Raw genomic sequence first — 17,465 nt, 5'->3', positions numbered from 1 at the left:
AAGAGGTCGAGGGCAGGTAATAGGCCAGCAAGGGGTGCCCAGGTGGATGGAGTGTGTTGGAGGTGGGCGAAGGGGTTCTCGAGAGGTGGGCGGGAGTCCTGATTGTAAAAGTAAGCTAGTCCAGGAACTCCCCACATACATTCAAGACACCACCCACACCCTCCACCTCCTACAAGACTTCCGTTTCCCTGGCCCCCAATGCCTCATCTTCACCATGGATATCCAATCCCTCTACACCTCCACCTGCCATGACCAGGGCCTCCAAACCCTCCGTTTCTTCCTCTCCTGACGTCCCAAAGTACCCTTTCACCAATACTCTCATTTATTTGGCCAAACTGGTCCTCACCCTTAACAATTTCTCCTTTGAATCTTCCCAGTTCCTCCAAACCGTATGGGCCTCAGCTATGCCAGTCTCTTCGTTGACTACGTAGAACAGTCCATCTTCTGTGGATACACCAGCACCACTCCCCACCTCTTCCTCCGCTACATTAATGACTGCATTGGCGCCCCTCGTGCTCCCGCGAGGAGGTTGAGCAATTCATCAACTTCACCAACACATTCCACCCTGACCTTAAATTTACCTGGACCATTTCTGACACCTCCCTCCCCTTCCTGGACCTCTCCATCTCCATTAATGACGTCCGACTTGACACCGACATTTTTTACAAACCCACCGACTCCCACAGCTACCTGAATTACACCTCTTCCCACCCTACCTCCTGCAAAAATGCCATCCCGTATTCCCAATTCCTCTACCTCCACCGTATCTGCTACCAGGAGGACCAGTTCCAACACTGAACACACCAGATGGCCTCCTTCTTTAGAGACCGCAATTTCCCCTCTCACATGGTTAAAGATGCCCTCCAATGCATCTCATCCACATCACACATCTCCGCCCTTAGACCCCACCCCTCCAACCTAACAAGGACAGAACTCCACTGGTGCTCACCTTCCACCCGACCAATCTTCGCATAAACCAAATCATCCGCCGACATTTTCGCCACCTCCAAATGGACCCCACCACCAGGGATATATTTCCCTCCCCACCCCTTTCCGCAAAGACCGTTCCTTCCGTGACTACCTGGTCAGGTCCACTCTCCCCAACAACGCACCTTCCCGTCCTGGCACCTTCCCCTGCCACCGCAGGAATTGCAAAACCTGCGCCCACACCTCCATCCAAGGCCCTAAAGGAGCCTTCCACATCCAAAGTTTTACCTGCACATCCACCAATATCATTTATTGTATCCGATGCTCCCCATGCAGTCTCCTATACATTGGGGAGACTGGACGCCTCCTAGCAGAGCACTTTAGGGAACATCTCTGGGACACCCGCACCAATCAACCACACCGCCCTGTGGTCCAACATTTCAACTCCCCCTCCCACTCTGCTGAGGACATGGAGGTCCTGGACCACCTCCATCGCCGCTCCCTCACCACCCGACGCCTGGAGGAAGAACGCCTCATCTTCCGCCTCAGAACATTTCAACTCCAGGGCATCAATGTGGACTTCAACAGTTTCCTCATTTCCCCTTCCCCCACCTCCAGCCTTCCAGCTCAGCATCGTCCCCATGACTTGTCCTACCTGCCTATCTTCCTTTCATCTATCCACTCCACCCTCCTCTCTGACCTATCACCTTCATCCTCTCCCCCATCCACCCATTGTACTTTTTGCTACCTTCCTCCACCCTTGTCCCTGACCTATCACCTTCATCCCCACCCCCATTCACCTATTGTGCTACTTTCTCCCCACTCCGACCCTCCTCTCATTTATCTCTCCACCCTGCAGGCATTCTGCCTCTATTCCTGATGAAGGGCTTTTGCCCAAAACGTCAATTTTCCTGCTCCTCGGATGCTGCCTGAACTGCTGTGCTTTTCCAGCACCACTCTAATCCAGAATCTGGTTTCCAGCATCTGCAGTCATTGTTTTTACTTCCCACTTCCCAACCTCATACTTTTTATTCAAGTTTTTCTTTCTATTCTACACATTTTGACTAAATTGGTGTGTTATTCTCTTTTTCTAAGGAAGATACAGTTAATCAGTAATTTTCTTCTGACACACAGATTGGCACAACTTAACCAGCATCAATGTACATTTCTAAAAAAGGATCCTGTATCAAACTTCCCTGTTTGACTCTGCATTTAAATACTCCCAAATTTGGTAGCTGTTAGAGGCAAGGACAGGGATGAAGAGTAGATTTGAAAGTTAATCCCTGATGATGCCTACAACATGCAACTCGAAAGAAAAAGGAGGAAAGGATCAGCTTGCTTGCGATTAAATCCTGAACACCCTACATTCCAGTGGGAAAAAGTCCCAGCCTTTCTTTATAACTCAAACCTTCTGTATCCAGCAACATCCTGGTAAATCTGCCCTGAACCCTCTCCAGCTTGATAATATCCTTCCTGTTACTGGGCAACCAGAACTGGACACAGTGTTCCAGATGAGGCCTCACCAATGTCCTGTATAACCTCAATACGACTTCCCAACTCCTCAAAGGACTGAGCAATGAAGGCAAGCATACCAAATGCCTATATGTGACATCAACTTCAAAGTAGTATGTACCTGTCGCGAGTTTGTCATCAGAAACCACTGAAAGAGGCAATTCAGCCCACTGTGTCTGCATGAGTTCAATAAACTAGCCATCTGTTTGGAAGGTGATTGAATTACACAGATTCTGTATAAGGCATACTCATCATGAGTCACAGAAAACTAGCATGCAGGTAGAGCAGAAAATAAAGAAAGCAAATGGAACGTTGGCTTTTAAAGCTGAAGGAATAGAATGTAAAGGTAAGGAAGCATTGTTGCAACTATACAAGGTATTGGTGAAACTGCACCTGGAGTATTGTGCACAGTTTTGGTCCCCTTATTTGAGGGGAAAGATATATTGGCATTGGACCAAGTTCAGAGGAGGTTCACTAGATTGATCCCAGAGATAACGGATTTGTCGTATGAAGAGAGGTTGAACAGGTTAGGCCTACAGTTTCTCAAATTTACAAGAATGAGGAGAGATCAAATTGGAGGTATTCAAGATGATTAAAGGTGTGGATAAAATAGATGTGAAGTGGATGCTTCCTCTTGTGGAACATTCCAGGATGAGAGACCATAGGCTTAGGATAATGGGTTGCAAACTTTAAAAAAGAGTTGAGAAGAAACTACTTCTCCCAAATGGTTGTGAATCTGTGGAATTTGCTACCTCAAAGTGCTGTGCACAGCCCCATAAATTTGGGCAATCAATCATGGCACTGGGGAAACAAACTGTAAAGGGAAAATAGGAAGCCTAAATAAAATCTACCTAAACATTTGTCTTGTACAGACTTTTAATTTTTGTAGCTCTGGTTAAGCAAATGATTCTAATTTTCTTCCACTAGCGGAAATACGATAAATGCATTTAACAACATATTTATTCAACTGAGACCCAACTTTGAAGATCATGAGAGAACTACAATAACAGGCGGAGAGAGGATGTGCCCAGAGAGTAAGAAAGAAGCAAATCAAAGGTTGGAAGATAACACTCAGCTCAATTCAGAGTAAACTCAAAAACTACACGGACGCCTTCAGTTCCAAATATCCTTGATGCTATTAGCTTGGCTGACAGATTATAATCAAACACTCATCACCTCTCGTGCAAAGCAATTATTTCTAATATAGGAGACAAATTTTCAACTAAATTATACTGATGCCGTTTAGTTCAAAGGCAATAGTAATGTCAATTTATGTAGCCCCATGAACATTTTGGGATCAAATATGACACTGAGGTAGCAAACAGCTTGGCTGAACCAAAGACAGCTGCAAGGAGAGGGACGACAAACAATAGTTGAATACATGAACGACAGAACTTTGGGAAGCACTGATGATCAGAGGGACCTTAGAGTGCATGCGAACCAGTCCCTTAGAGTATCGGGGAGGTTGATAAAGTGATTAAGACATATAGTATACATTAGTTGAGACACAGGGCTCAAAAGCAGGAAGGTTATGCTGGAATTGTACAAAGCAATGGTTAGGTCACAGCTAGAATCTTACATGCAGTTCTGAAAATCACATTACAGGAGGGATGTGACAGCACTGGAGAAGGCACAGAGAATATTTACCAGGACAGTGCCTGGCTGGACAGCTTCAATTATTACTGCCTGAAAGGAGTACTCAAATATTTTTTTAAACTCCGGTATTCTTTCCTTGTGTGACATACAAAAGACAGAAAATCTATTCAGGCTTTACTTAAACAAACGCTTCCATATCTGAATTTTTCGGTGGTAACACTCAGTATAAAATATAAATTCGTTGAACAGTTACTTCTTACTTCATCTAACTTAACTTCAACTTTACCTCACTTCATTTAACTTGGCTTTATTTTACTTAAATCACATTTAACCCTAACTCTAATGCTACAAGTTTGGCTTGAAACAAATACGAGTAGAAAATAAGGACTGCAGATGCTGGAGAACAGGGTCAAAAAGTGTGGTGCTGGAAAAACACAGCTGGTCAGGTAGCATCCGTGGACCAGGAGAGTCAATGTTTTGAGCATGAGCCCTGCATCAAAAATGAAACAAATACTACTCTGATTTGAATGAAGTGACTAATGTTTGCTCTCAGTGTTGATCTTGCCTTATGGTTCATCGTCTTCTCTGAAGACAACTCCAGGGTATATACTTCTCTAATTCTAGTTTTGAATGCTCTTCCTGGAAAATCCTTTGTTCTGCTAACGTTTATCACAAATGGTGCTCATTTCCAAGAACTTCCTTGGCACTCAGCCAATAAATTGACTAAATCTTGACTACAATATTCAATCTCAGCCAACGGAGTTTTACTGGTAAACAACTCCCAAATGTTAAATAGCCCTATTCTATATTCCATACAAGGTAAAGTTGTGTCCACCTGTCTAGCCAACTACCAGGTTACTTGCCTTATTTAGTCAACACAGAAAACTGCAGGTCACAGCTTACAGAACAGGTTACAATATGTCCTGGCTGTAGCTTTAACAGAGTTCAGATTTTAAACTTGTTTCACCAAAATTCCCAGCATGTTTGATTGTAGCTCTTAACCAGGAGAAAAAGTGAGGACTGCAGATGCCGGAGATCAGAGTAGAGAGTGAGGTGCTGGAAAAGCACAGCAGTTCAGGCAGCATCCGAGGAGCAGTTCCCTAGCTTCCAACAGAGTTGTAGGGTACACCTTTAGGATGAGAGGGGGAAGATATAAAAGAGACCTAAGCGGCAACTTTTTCACGCAGAGGGTGGTACCTGTTTGGAATGAGCTGCCAGAGGAAGTGTGGAGGCTGGTACAATTGTAACAGTTAAAAGGCATCTGGATGGGTATATGAATAGGAAGTGATTAGAGGGAGATGGGCTGGGTGTTGGTTGGTGCGGCTAGATTGGCATGGACGAGTTGGACCAAAGGGTCTGTATCCGTGCTGTACATCTCTATGACCCTCTGACTCTATGACCTGATTAGGTCCTGGGATTTATCCACTTTTATGCATTTCAAGACATCCAGCACTTCCTCCTCTTAATATGTCCTTACTGTATCTGGAAAATCCCTTTGAATTCTCCTTAATTCTATTTGCCAAAGCTACCTCATGTCCCCTTTTTGCCCTCCTGATTTCCCTGTTAAGTATACTCCTACTGTCTTTATACTCTAAGGATTCACTCGATCTATCCTGTCTGTATCTGTTAAATGCTTCCTTCTTTTTCTTAACCAAACCCTCAATTTCTTTAGTCATCCAGCATTCCCTATACCTACCAGCCTTTCCTTTCACCCTAACAGGAATATACTTTCTCTAGACTCTAGTTATCTCATTTCTGAAGGCCCCCAGTGGAGTGCCACAAGAATTGGTAATGGCTCCACTACTTTTCATCATTTATATAAATGATTTGGATGTGAGCATGAGAGGTACAGTTAATAAGTTTGCAGATGACACCAAAATTGGAGGTGTAGTGGACAGCGAAGAAGGTTAACTCAGATTACAATGGGATCTTGATCAGATGGGCCAAAGGGCTGAGAAGTGGCAGATGGAGTTTTATTTAGATAAATGTGAGGTGCTGCATTTTGGAAAAGCAAATCTGAGCAGGACTTATACAATTAATGGTAAAGTCCTAGGGAGTGTTGCTGAACAAAGACAACCTTGGAGTGCAGGTTCACAGCTCCTTGAAAGTGGAGTTGCAGGTAAATAGGATAGTGAAGGCGACGTTTGGTATGCTTTCCTTTATTGGTCAGAGTATTGAGTACAGGAGTTGGGAGGTCATGTTGTGGCTGAACATTGGTTAGGCCACTGTTGGAATATTGCAAGCAATTCTGGTCTCCTTCCTATCGGAAAGATATTGTGAAACTTGAAAGGGTTCAGAAAAGATTTACAAGGATGTTGCCAGGGTTGGAGGATTTGAGCTATAGGGAAAGGCTGAACAGGCCGGGGCTGTTTTCCCTGGAGCGTTAGAGGCTGAGGGGTGACCTTATAGCGATTTACAAAATCATGATAGGCATGGATAGGGTAAATAGACAAAGTCTTTTCCCTAGGGTGGAAGACTGCAGAACGAAAGGGCATAGGTTTATGGTAAGAGGGGAAAGATGTAAAAGACATGTAAGGGGAAACTTGTCCACTCAGATGGTGGTATGTGTATGGAATGAGGTGCCAGAGGAAGTGGTGGAGGCTGGTACAAATGCAACATTTAAAAGGCATCTGGATGAGTATATGAATAGGGAGGGTTTGGAGGAGTATGGGCCAGGTGCTGACAGGTGAGATTAGATTGAGTTGGGATATTTGGTCGGCATGGATGAGTTGGATTGGAGGGTCTGTTTCCGTGCTGTACATCTCGATGTCTCTTCCTCGCTATCAACAATACCTCCTAATTTTGTATTACCTGCAAACCTACTAATCATACCTTGTACATTCATGTCCAGATCATTTACGTAAATAACAAATAACAAAAGGTCCCAGCACTGACCCCTGTGACACACCACTAGTCGCAAGCCTCAGGTCCAAGAAACAACCTTCAACCATCACCCTCTGCTTCCAACCATCAAGCTAACTTTGAATCCAATTAGCTATCTCTCCCTGGATCCCATGCAATTAACTTTCATGACTAGTTAGCCATGTGGGACCTCAAAGGCCTTACTGAAGTCCATATAGACAACCTTTGCTGCCCTGCCCTCATCTAAACCTCTTGGTAATCTCTTTGAAAAACTCTGGCAACAATTGTCAGACATGACTTCCTGCGCACAATTCCATGCTGACTATCCCTAATCAGATCAAATTTTGGTTGTTCTGTCCCTCAGTATCCTCTCCAACAACTTACCTACCACTGAAGTCAGGCTTACTGACATGTAGTTCCCTGGCTTGTCTTTGCTACCTTTCTTAAACAACATCCCAATTCCTCTACTCAATGCCTAGATTGATGAAGGCCAGCATGTTAAATGCCTTCATCATCATTTCAAATAACATTCGCCACCCTCCAGTTTTCCAAAACTTCACCAGTGGCTAGGGATGTAGCAAAAATCTCTGCAAGGGCCTCTGCAATTTCTTCCCTAGCCTCCTACAATGCTAGAGGACTTGATCAGGCCCCGGGGATTTTTCCCACCTTAATGTGCTTTAAGGCTGCAAACACCTTGTCTCTGGTAATATGTATGCAGTTCAAAATATGCCCATTTGCTTCCTTTATTTCCATAGCATCCATGATTGTTTCCTCAGTAAACACAGAGGAGTAATATTCATTAAAAATCTCCATCTCCTATGGTTCCACACATAGACTGCCAAGCTGACCTTTAAGGGAACCTATTCTCTCCCTCGCCACCCTTTTACTCTTATTAATAGCTATAGAACCTCTTGGGATTATCTTTAACCTTATCTGGCAGATCCATCTCATACTTTCTTTTTGCTCTTCTGATTTCCCTCTACAGTGTGCTCTTACACTTTTTATGGTCACTTGAGCCCGATAGCTGAAACCCAATGAGTACCGCCTTCTTTTTCCCGACTAGAGCCTCAATATCCCAAGTCAGCCAGGGATCCCTAAGCCTGATAGCTTTGCCCTTTACCTTAATAGGGATATACTTTTAACAGGCTCCCATTGCAAGTCATTCCTTTTCTTTCAAACATTCACCCTATCAACCTCTGCTAGATTCTGCCTAATGGCCCCAAAATTGGTCTTGCTCCAGTTTAGCACCTTAACCTGTGGACCTGTCCTAACTTTATTCATAACTATGTTAAAACTAAGAGAGTTATGGTCACTGGACCCAAAGTGCTCTGCAACTGATACTTCAGTCACTTGCCTGACCTCATTTCCTCAGAGGAGGTCCAGTGTTACACCGTCCCGAGTAGGGCCCTCTATTGTTTTAGGAAACTTTTCCAGAACACATTCGACAAACCCCATCCTGTCCATGTCTTTTATACTCTGGGTAGCCAAGCCAATACAGGGGAATTTAAAATCTCCAACCAACACACACTGTTATTCCTAAGATATCTGAAATCTCTCTATACGTCTGCTTCTCTAGTACCCGCTGGCTACTTGGGGGTCTATAATACAGTCACAACAAAGTGACCATCCCCTTCTGTTTCACCATATGACTTCATTTGATAACCACATACGAATATCCTCTCTAAAGTCCTTCCTTATCAAAAGAGCAACTCCCCCTCTCACTTCTTGTATTTCTGTCATACCTATAGCTTCTGTATCTTGGAACATTGAGCTGCCAGTCCTGCGCTTCTCTCAGCCATGGTTCTGTTATATAATATCCCAGTCCCCAGAGCTAATCAATATGCTGAGCTCATCTGCCTTACTAGTCTGGCCACGTGCACTGAAATAACTTTAAAGCAGAAGTCTTTTCCTCCCATTTGCTTCCAACTACTCTGAATAGTAAACTTGGTCTCGATGGCCAATGTATTTTCCCCTAACTTCTCGGTGGCCCCTCTTGTATTCAGAGTCCCACTGCCCTGTCAAACACTGGGTAACACTATCAAATCTCCCTGCAAGGATACTGGTTGCCCCACCATGCCCCCCTCCCCCCGGTTCAAGTGCAACCTGTCCTTCTTGTATAGGTCACCTCTGTTCCAGATGAGACCGCAATGATGCAAGGACTCAAAACCCTGCCCACTTAAACAGTTTCTCATCCACGCATTCATCTGGCCTATCTTTCTATTTCTATCCTCACTGGCACATGGCACTGGGAGTAATCTGGACATCACTGGCCTTGATGTCCTGCTTTTTAACTTCTTACCTAATTCCCTATATTCATTTTGCAGGATCCTATCCCTTTGTTTACCTATGTCTTTTTGCCAATAAGACATATCTGAAATGTAGTGGAAACAAAGTGCTGAAGATTACAGCTGATCAGGTAGCATCTATGGAGGGAAAGCAAACTACTACTTTCTCTCCATGGATGCTGCCTGACCCACTGTGATGTCAGCATTTGTTGTTTTCAGTACAAATTCCAGCATCTGCAGTAACTTGCTCCTACATTTGAAATGTAGTCTTTGTTGTAATGCAGGAAATGTGGCAGCCAATATGTACACAGCAATGTGAAAATGACCAGATATTCTTCAATTAACATGACAAAAGTAGAATAAGTATTAGTTAAGATACTGGAAAGAACTCTCCAGCTCAGCTTCAAAATATTGCCAAGGGATTGTTACATCCACATGGAGTCATACTGGGTTTCTGTTTAATGTTTCACCTGAAAGATGGCACCTCCAATGCTGGACCGGTCTCTGAGAAATGCAAAGCAACGTTAACCTTGATTTCTGTGACTAATCCCCGGACTGACACCTGAATCTTTTGCCTCAAAGGTGAGAGTAATACCAGCTAAGCGATGGCTGGCCTATCAATGCTGGAAAGGAGATGAAGAAATATTACAGCAGATCTATGAAATGCAGAACAACAATCATGTGAGATCTTCAATGCTGCCAAATAAGCTCGTAAGAAAGGAGGGGGGATTTAAGTTTCCTTCGGAAGTGTGAACATTCACCAGCAATGTTAGCTAGGCCAGAATTTGTCACTCATTGCTTAGCGTCCCTGAGAAAATAATGGTGAGCTACCCTCATGGACAGCTGCAGTGCTTTTGATGTAGGAATACCTTCAGTGCTATTAGGGGAGGAAGTACTAGGGTATTGACCTAACTGCAATCAAGAATGTACAAACTCCAAGAAATAAGAAATCAATCAGAACAGACAAGATAAAGAAAACACTTAGCAATTGTGATCAAGCTGTATTAAAGGTTAATATAAAAATTAAAGAGCACATGATTAAGACAGAGACTGAGGCAGTAAATTAGAAGATAAAAAGCTGATTTAAAAGTGGATGATAAATGGATCAAGGGAAAGTGAACTACAAAATGTATCGAAATATGGAATCATTTAACTGTAATCAAATGAGTCCAAGATAAAAATAACTATTGAAATATCAGAGTACAGCAGTCTAGATTACAATATAGATTACCTGTATAGTAACGCATCATGTTAAAGATACAACGTAAATTTAAGTTGTTACTGAGTTCCAAAAAAGGCATTTAACAAAGAGAGTAGATATGTCATAAATGAAACAAATTCAGAGAGGCTAAAAATTCCTCAGCTCATTAGATTGCATGAGCACACATTAGAAGTCGCCAGGGTAAAGAAAACAAAAACACTTAGATTTTTTTTACAAAAATTCATCAGAAGTAGTGCTAGTGTTACGATCCTCATGAAGGAACTATAAGCCAAAAATAAGGAAATTGACTGAATTACTGCCAAATGAAGAAACTACCAACAAAATTCCACTCTTTGGATTAAGACTTAGAACCAGTGAATTAAATGCTAAATGAAAACAGAAAATATTGGAAAAACCTAGCTTATTTGGCCCTTCTGTGAAGAAAGAAATAGGGCCAACAGAGTCCAATATGACCACCCTCAGATCGAGAAGTTCCAGGACAAGATTAGAAGGCTGATAATGAGGCATGGAGAATCCATGGCTATGTAAATAAAGGCAAAGAATCCAACAGCAAGCTGCCTGATACCAAGTTAAAAATTACTGGCTGGTCCTCAACTGACCAATTATGCTTGTCAGAAAACAAGAAGAGATTTGTCTAAATATCAAAGAGTAAGCAGAGAAAGTTAAATGGCAATTTGTTAGTAGTGTAAAATCTTGAAGAGTATTGAGGGAATGAATCGGAAAATAGTTTCTAGTGGCAGGAGGATTGATACCAAATTAAGATAACAAAAGAATTACACGCAACACTAGAAAGAAGGCACTCACACTATAACTCACTATGGTCTGAGGAAGGGTTGGTGAATAGTGGTAGGGGTCCAGGAAGACATTGCACAATTTCCTTCCAAACTAATCATGCTGTTCATTCCTCAAATGACAATGGACGTCTTACTGTTCATTGCAATTAGGATTAGAAGATCTAGATCATTGCTTTAAAAATAAACATACTTTTGTCTTTTCCTCCCCAGAATAGAAACAAAAAATTAATTTAAAGACATGGAAAATCTTCTCAGTCCTACATAATTAGTGCTGTTTAAAGTCATTAACAATACATGAAAAATGAAAAAGAAATAAATAAACATGAATGCGTGCTAAGTTGACAGGTGCAAGCTACAGCACTCAGTTAAGCTAACTGAGCAACATTTGCCATTGAATCATTGGTTAAGGCTGTCAGAAATCACCCCTGTTCTGCTAAAATTAATCTAGGCAATCTAAGTTGATAAAATCATTAAAGGAACAGAACTTACACCCATATGCTAAGCTGCTTCACCTACTGCGTCTACTTAGAGGCAAACTCTACTTAAGATTAGATTACATTACATTACAGCGTGGAAACAGGCCCTTCAGCCCAACATGTCCACACTGACCCGCCGAAGCGCAACCCACCCATGCCCCTACATTTACCCCTTACCTAACACTAAGGGCAACTTAGCATGGCCAATTCACCTGGCCTGCACATCTTTGGACTGTGGGAGGAAACCGGAGCACCCGGAGGAAACCCACGCAGACACGGGGAGAACGGGCAAACTCCACACAGTCAGTCGCCTGAGGCGGGAATTGAACCCAGGTCTCAGGCGCTATGAGGCAGCAGTGCTAACCACTGTGCCACCGTGCCGCCCACAAATTTTAATGACAGAAGCCATTGGAACTACTGGCCACAACTCGACAAATTCAACCATTCACTCCAGACAAACAATACTAACTTATTGTTGAGGGTCTTTTATCTTTACCTATATTTAATCATTTTAAGTTCTTTAATTAGTAACTTTAGCAGTTCACAGCAGTATTTTGCAATAAATTAAGTTCTTGGTTAAGAATAAAGCTTTGGTGCTGGTTATTTTTAAATTGACTCACTCAAATTACAAGGGGCTATACACAATTTCTTAGTTCAGGTCACTGAGCAAATCTTTTTACATGGTTGTAATGTTTGGAAAATAACCCAGTTTTCGCAAGGAAGCGTAGTCAAACACTATTGGATCAATGACAATTCTTCACTGAAAAATTATTCTTCGCTGAAGAATTGTGAGGTTGAAGTCTAAGATGCGTGAAAAATAACTTACTGCTTGAGTTGCTCTGCAAAGATGTACTGAGTGAAATCCTTCACTGCAGGGGCAAAATAAAGCATCTCTTGTAGCTTTATTTCCTTAACAGTGACGTCTTCAGTAGAATTGAAACGTAGAACGTAAAATGGCTGAGAAACTGGACCAAACACCTCAAATACCTAAGATGCAAGCAGGGAATCGAAACAAACTTTAGACACTTATCAGAAAATGCATAATACAAAAATAATGAAGTCAAGTTGCATGGAAATTGCTTTACTAAAATCATTTCAAAAGGGAATTTTTCAAAGAAATAGAAATATTAGATAAAATAATTGCAAGTCAAGAAATTTTCACCAAGTGAATTAACACACTCTATCATGTCAATTAACTAAAACAATCCTAACCTCCTTTTTGGAAATATATTTATTCGTATTGAATATATTTGTGAGCAGCTGAATGACCAAATTCTCCATTCTAAAAGTTAATACAGCATGTAGTTTGAATGATTCCTTGTTATGATGATGGATCAGAACCTCAAAGTATTTATTGATGCATTTCACTCTGCATTACAAAATGTATTTCCTAAAAATGGACTGCTGCAGAGAGAAAAAAAAAAAAACTTTGTATACAAATTCAGAGATTGTCTGGCAAAGTCCTGTGTAAAACCCATGGAATGTCACACCTGCCTCAGTAGTCATGGTTCCTGGTGACACCCCACTATCAACACTCATGGGTTCCAACATCCCCAGTCGTGCTTCTCGGCATCTCCCTCTGTCAGCAAATTTAGATAACCCAAAAAAGAGTTTCATAAGCAAGATAATGTGTGTTTAATGTGTGTTTCTGTTAGTGTGAATGGCAAGGCTGACAGCAGTAGGGAACACTGGATGACAAGAGATACTAAGGCTCTGGCAAAGAAGTCGGCAGCGGCATATTCAATTTATAGGCAGCTGGGATCAAGCAAATCCCTTGAGGAGTTTAGAGTATGTAGGAAATCGGGAGGCCAAAAAGAGGACATGAGATATCTTTGGATTCTCCTTTACCCCAAGTGCCAAAGAGATCCAAAAAGAGTAACTAGGGGGAAAAAAATAGTGTCTTAAAGATCAAACAGGCAATCTATGTGCGGACAGACAGGAAGAGGTCCTAAATAATATTTCACAACAGTATTTGCAGTGGAGAAAGACAGAGAAGTGAGGGAACTCGGGGAAATAAATAGTAATGTCTTGAAAAGAGACCACGTTACAGAAGAGGTGGTGCTGGGGTTTTTAAAATGAATAAAGGTAGATAAATTCCCAGGACATGATCAAGTGTATCCCAAGACATTATGGGAAGCTAGGGAAGAAATTGTGGAGTCCCCAGCAGAGATATTTATACCATCAACAGCCATGGACAAGGTCCCAGAAGACTGCAGGGTGGTTAATGTTGTGCCATTATTTTAAAAGGCTGCAAGGAAAAGTCAGGGAACTAAAGACCAGTGAGCCTAATGCCAGTGGTGGGCACATTGTTGCAGGGGATTCTAAGAGACAGGATTTACATGCATTTGGAAAGGTAAGGAATGATTAGCGATAATCAGCATGGCTTTGTGTTAGGAAAATCATGCCGTATAAATTTGATTTTTTTTGAAGAGGTGACCAAGAAGATAGATGAAGGCAGAGCTTTGGCTACATAGACTTTCGCAAGGCCTTCAACAAGGTTCCACGTTATAGACTGGTTCATAAGGTTAAATCACATGGAATTCATGGAAACCTAGCAAACTGGGTACAAAATTGGTTTGAAGGTAGGAGACAAGGTTGTGGTAGAAGATTGGTTTTTGGGCTGGAGGCCTGTGACATCAGGATCGGTGCAGGTCCACTGTTGCTTGTCACTTCATTAAATGATTTGGATATGAATATAGGAGACCTAGTTAGTAAATTTGCAGACGATACCAAAATTGATGGAGGTGGTTATCCAAGAGTACAATGGAATCTTGATCAGCTGGTCCAGTCGGCCAAGCAAAGGCAGACAGACTTTATTCCAGATAAATGTGTTTTATTAAGACAAGCCAGGACAGGACTTAACACAATTAATGTTATGGCCCTAGGGAGTGCTGTCAAACCGAGAGATCTAGTGGTGCAGGTACGCAGCACCTTGAAAATGGCTTCACAGATCAAGGTGGTGGTGAAGGCGGCATTTGGCCTTCACTGGTCAGAGCAATTAGTACACGAGTTGGGATGTCACATTATAACTGGACAAAGACATTGGTAAAGCCACATTTGGAGTACTGCACACTATTCTGGTCACCCTCATATAGGAAGGATGTAATTAAACTGGAAAGAGTGCAAAAAAGGTTCTCAAGGCTGTTACTGAGACTGGAAGTTCTGAGTTAAAAGGAGAGGCTGGGACTTTTTTCCTCCTAGATCATGGGAGATTGAGACCTTACTGACGTTTATAAAATCACGAGGGGCATAGACAAGTTCTTTTCCCCGGGGTACAGGATTTCAAAACTAGAGGGCATAGCTTAAAAGTGACAGGGATTTAAAAGGGATGGAAGGAGCAACATTTTCACACAGGATAGTGTGTATATGCCAGAAAGTGAAGGAGGCAGGCGCAATCACAACATTTAAAAGACATTTGCACAGTTACGAAGATAGGTAAGGTTTAAAGGGATACGGGCCAAATGCAGACAAATTAGACTAGTTGAGTTTAGGAATGTTGGTCGACTGGGTCAAAGGGTATGTTTCCATGCTGTATGATACTATGATTCCATACAATTTAAGACTTATCAGTTATTAAGAATTCTTATGAAATTACCTTCCCAACTGAAGCGTTGTCCTTTCTGAATAGAACAGTTTCCTCATTCACTGGCGGCATGTCCTTCAGCGATTTTACAATAACTAGAGACAAAAAGAGAAAGAAAGTCAGAAGTGACATTGAAATGTTCACATATAGAAGACAAAAAACAGAAAATAACTCCACAAGGAATCTTTGATAAATTGGCAGGTGAACCACCGTTTGATCATTTAAATTGCCCATATCCTCAGTCAGGCAAGGAATGATTGTTTATGTAACAATTCGTTAGTGTGAATTGAACCATTGAGTATCAAACGATTGTCTCCATGGCTATCACTAACTTCATCTAGTCTGGGGATCTCCCTCCAAGAGCCTCCCATCTCATGGGCCCCCCAACTCATATCCAAAGTCCAAAATCCACCAATAAGACTGCTCAGGCAGACTATTTCAGCATAAGTTCCCACAGAACTTACTTTTTGCTATCTTGAATCACTTTTCTCTCTCATTGTCCAGTCCTTCTCCATGTATATCTAGTATTTACCGGACACTTTATGTTGGTTACAAAATTTCCAGTTTGCCAGCACCATCTGTCTCCTCTTCACCGCAGACATGCAATTCTTCGACAAGTCCATCTCCATCTGGATGGTAAGAGGGCCCTCCACATCTCCTTGAGAGAAGACCTGAACCATGCCCATCCACCAGCATACTCCTCCACCTGCCTCAGCTCAGCTTTGCTTTCAGCTCCTCTCAAAGTGAAGTTCACTTTCTTCAGATCAAAGGTGTGGCCATGGATAGCCACATGGGCTACATCCATCTCTTTGTGGGTTATGTGGGACATTCTTTGTTCTACGTGGGTGCTTCCTCATATTTCTTCCTCTCATACATCTATGGCACATTGCAGCTGCTTCAGTTTCCTTGCCAGAATCAAAAGAATTTATCAATTTTGCTTCCAATTCTCACCCTACTTTCATCTGCACCTGATGCATCTCCGACTCCTCTCTTCCTCAACATCTCCTTTCCCATTTCTGTAGATAAGCTAGCCACCAATATCCATTACAAACCCGTTGACTCCAAGTCACTTTATATATTCTCACAGCCTGTCGCCTGTAAGGACTCCAGTCCAACCTCCCAGTTTCTCCATCTTATCTGTTCTGATGATGTTACCTACTGTAGGGATGGCCTCAGAAACATCCACCCTTTTCTTCGAATGAGGATTCCCCACAAAAGTGGGTGACAGGGCCTCAGTCAGGTCCAATCTATTTCCCATACTCTGCCCTCACCCCTTCCCTACAATCGCAGGGGTCCCCAGGGTCCTCAATTTCCACCTTACCATCCTCTGTATCAAAAGCATCATACACAATTATTTTCAGCACCTCAAGTGGAATGCCACTACCAGACACATAGTCCCCTCCACTGGAACCACTCCCTCCAGGACCCCCAGTCCACTTTTCCTCCATTCCCAACAGCAACACACACTCCATGGCACGTCCCCAGGCAATCACAGAAGGTTCAACGCTTGCCCATTTACCTCTTCCCTCATTACCCAATAACCCAGACAGACCTTCCAGGTGAAGCAGTGATTTACCGACACTTCACTCAATCTAGTCTACTCCATTCCTTTCTCACAATCTGGTCTTCGAGACATTGGAAAGATGAAGCACTGATTGGGTGATCCCTTAGCTGAACAGCTACCCTTGGTCCGTAAAGAGGGCTCTAAGCTCCCAGTTGCCTTGCCACTTCAAAACATACCACTTTTCTCCAATGTCAACACTTCTGTCTCAGGTCTGCTGCAGAGGTCCAGCAAGGCTCAATGGACACTGAAAGAACACCACCTCATATTCCACTGAAGCACCTGATAGCTTTCAGTACTGAAAACTGAGTTTAACAATTTCAAAACACGATCACTCTCCTCAATGTCAGTTTCCCTCCTCCCATTCCCCGAGACCTGCACTGTATGGGTTGCTCCCTGCATAGGCAACTCCTTTTCACCTGTTCACAGTTCCTGTAGCACTTCACCCAGCATTCATCTCTCTTGGGCTATTACCCGCTATTACTTTGTTTGTCTATCCCCTTTTCTCCCTCTGAACACTATCTCCATGTATTATATTCATTATACTCCCCAATCCCCCAAAAACCCAGTCATCAGCATAAACGTCACTCTGTCCCAGCTACTAGGGTCAGTCTGATGATTGGTCACTGAACTCTGAACATTAAATT

The 17,465-nt window shown here is 42.6% G+C and overlaps 1 protein-coding gene across 4 annotated transcripts in view; it reads right to left on the bottom strand.

Moving 5' to 3' along the window:
- naf1 (nuclear assembly factor 1 homolog (S. cerevisiae)) overlaps positions 1–17,465 on the bottom strand; it is a 245,278-nt gene that overhangs the window by 50,356 nt on the left and 177,457 nt on the right. For all 4 annotated transcript variants that reach the window (XM_043698794.2, XM_043698785.2, XM_043698775.2 and 1 more), the window contains exons 5-6: positions 15,270–15,352; positions 12,501–12,661 (exon numbers count right to left, since the gene is read on the bottom strand). In XM_043698794.2, the coding sequence (XP_043554729.1) occupies positions 12,501–12,661; positions 15,270–15,352 (244 nt within the window). The remainder of the gene's footprint in view (positions 1–12,500; positions 12,662–15,269; positions 15,353–17,465) is intronic.

This window comes from Chiloscyllium plagiosum, unplaced genomic scaffold, assembly GCF_037043375.1.
Source record: "Chiloscyllium plagiosum isolate Xiang-an unplaced genomic scaffold, Cpla_swu_hap1 HiC_scaffold_1, whole genome shotgun sequence".
In the NCBI taxonomy this organism is placed as follows: Eukaryota; Metazoa; Chordata; class Chondrichthyes; order Orectolobiformes; family Hemiscylliidae; genus Chiloscyllium; species Chiloscyllium plagiosum.
This window is presented reverse-complemented; position numbering and strand designations above follow the sequence as displayed.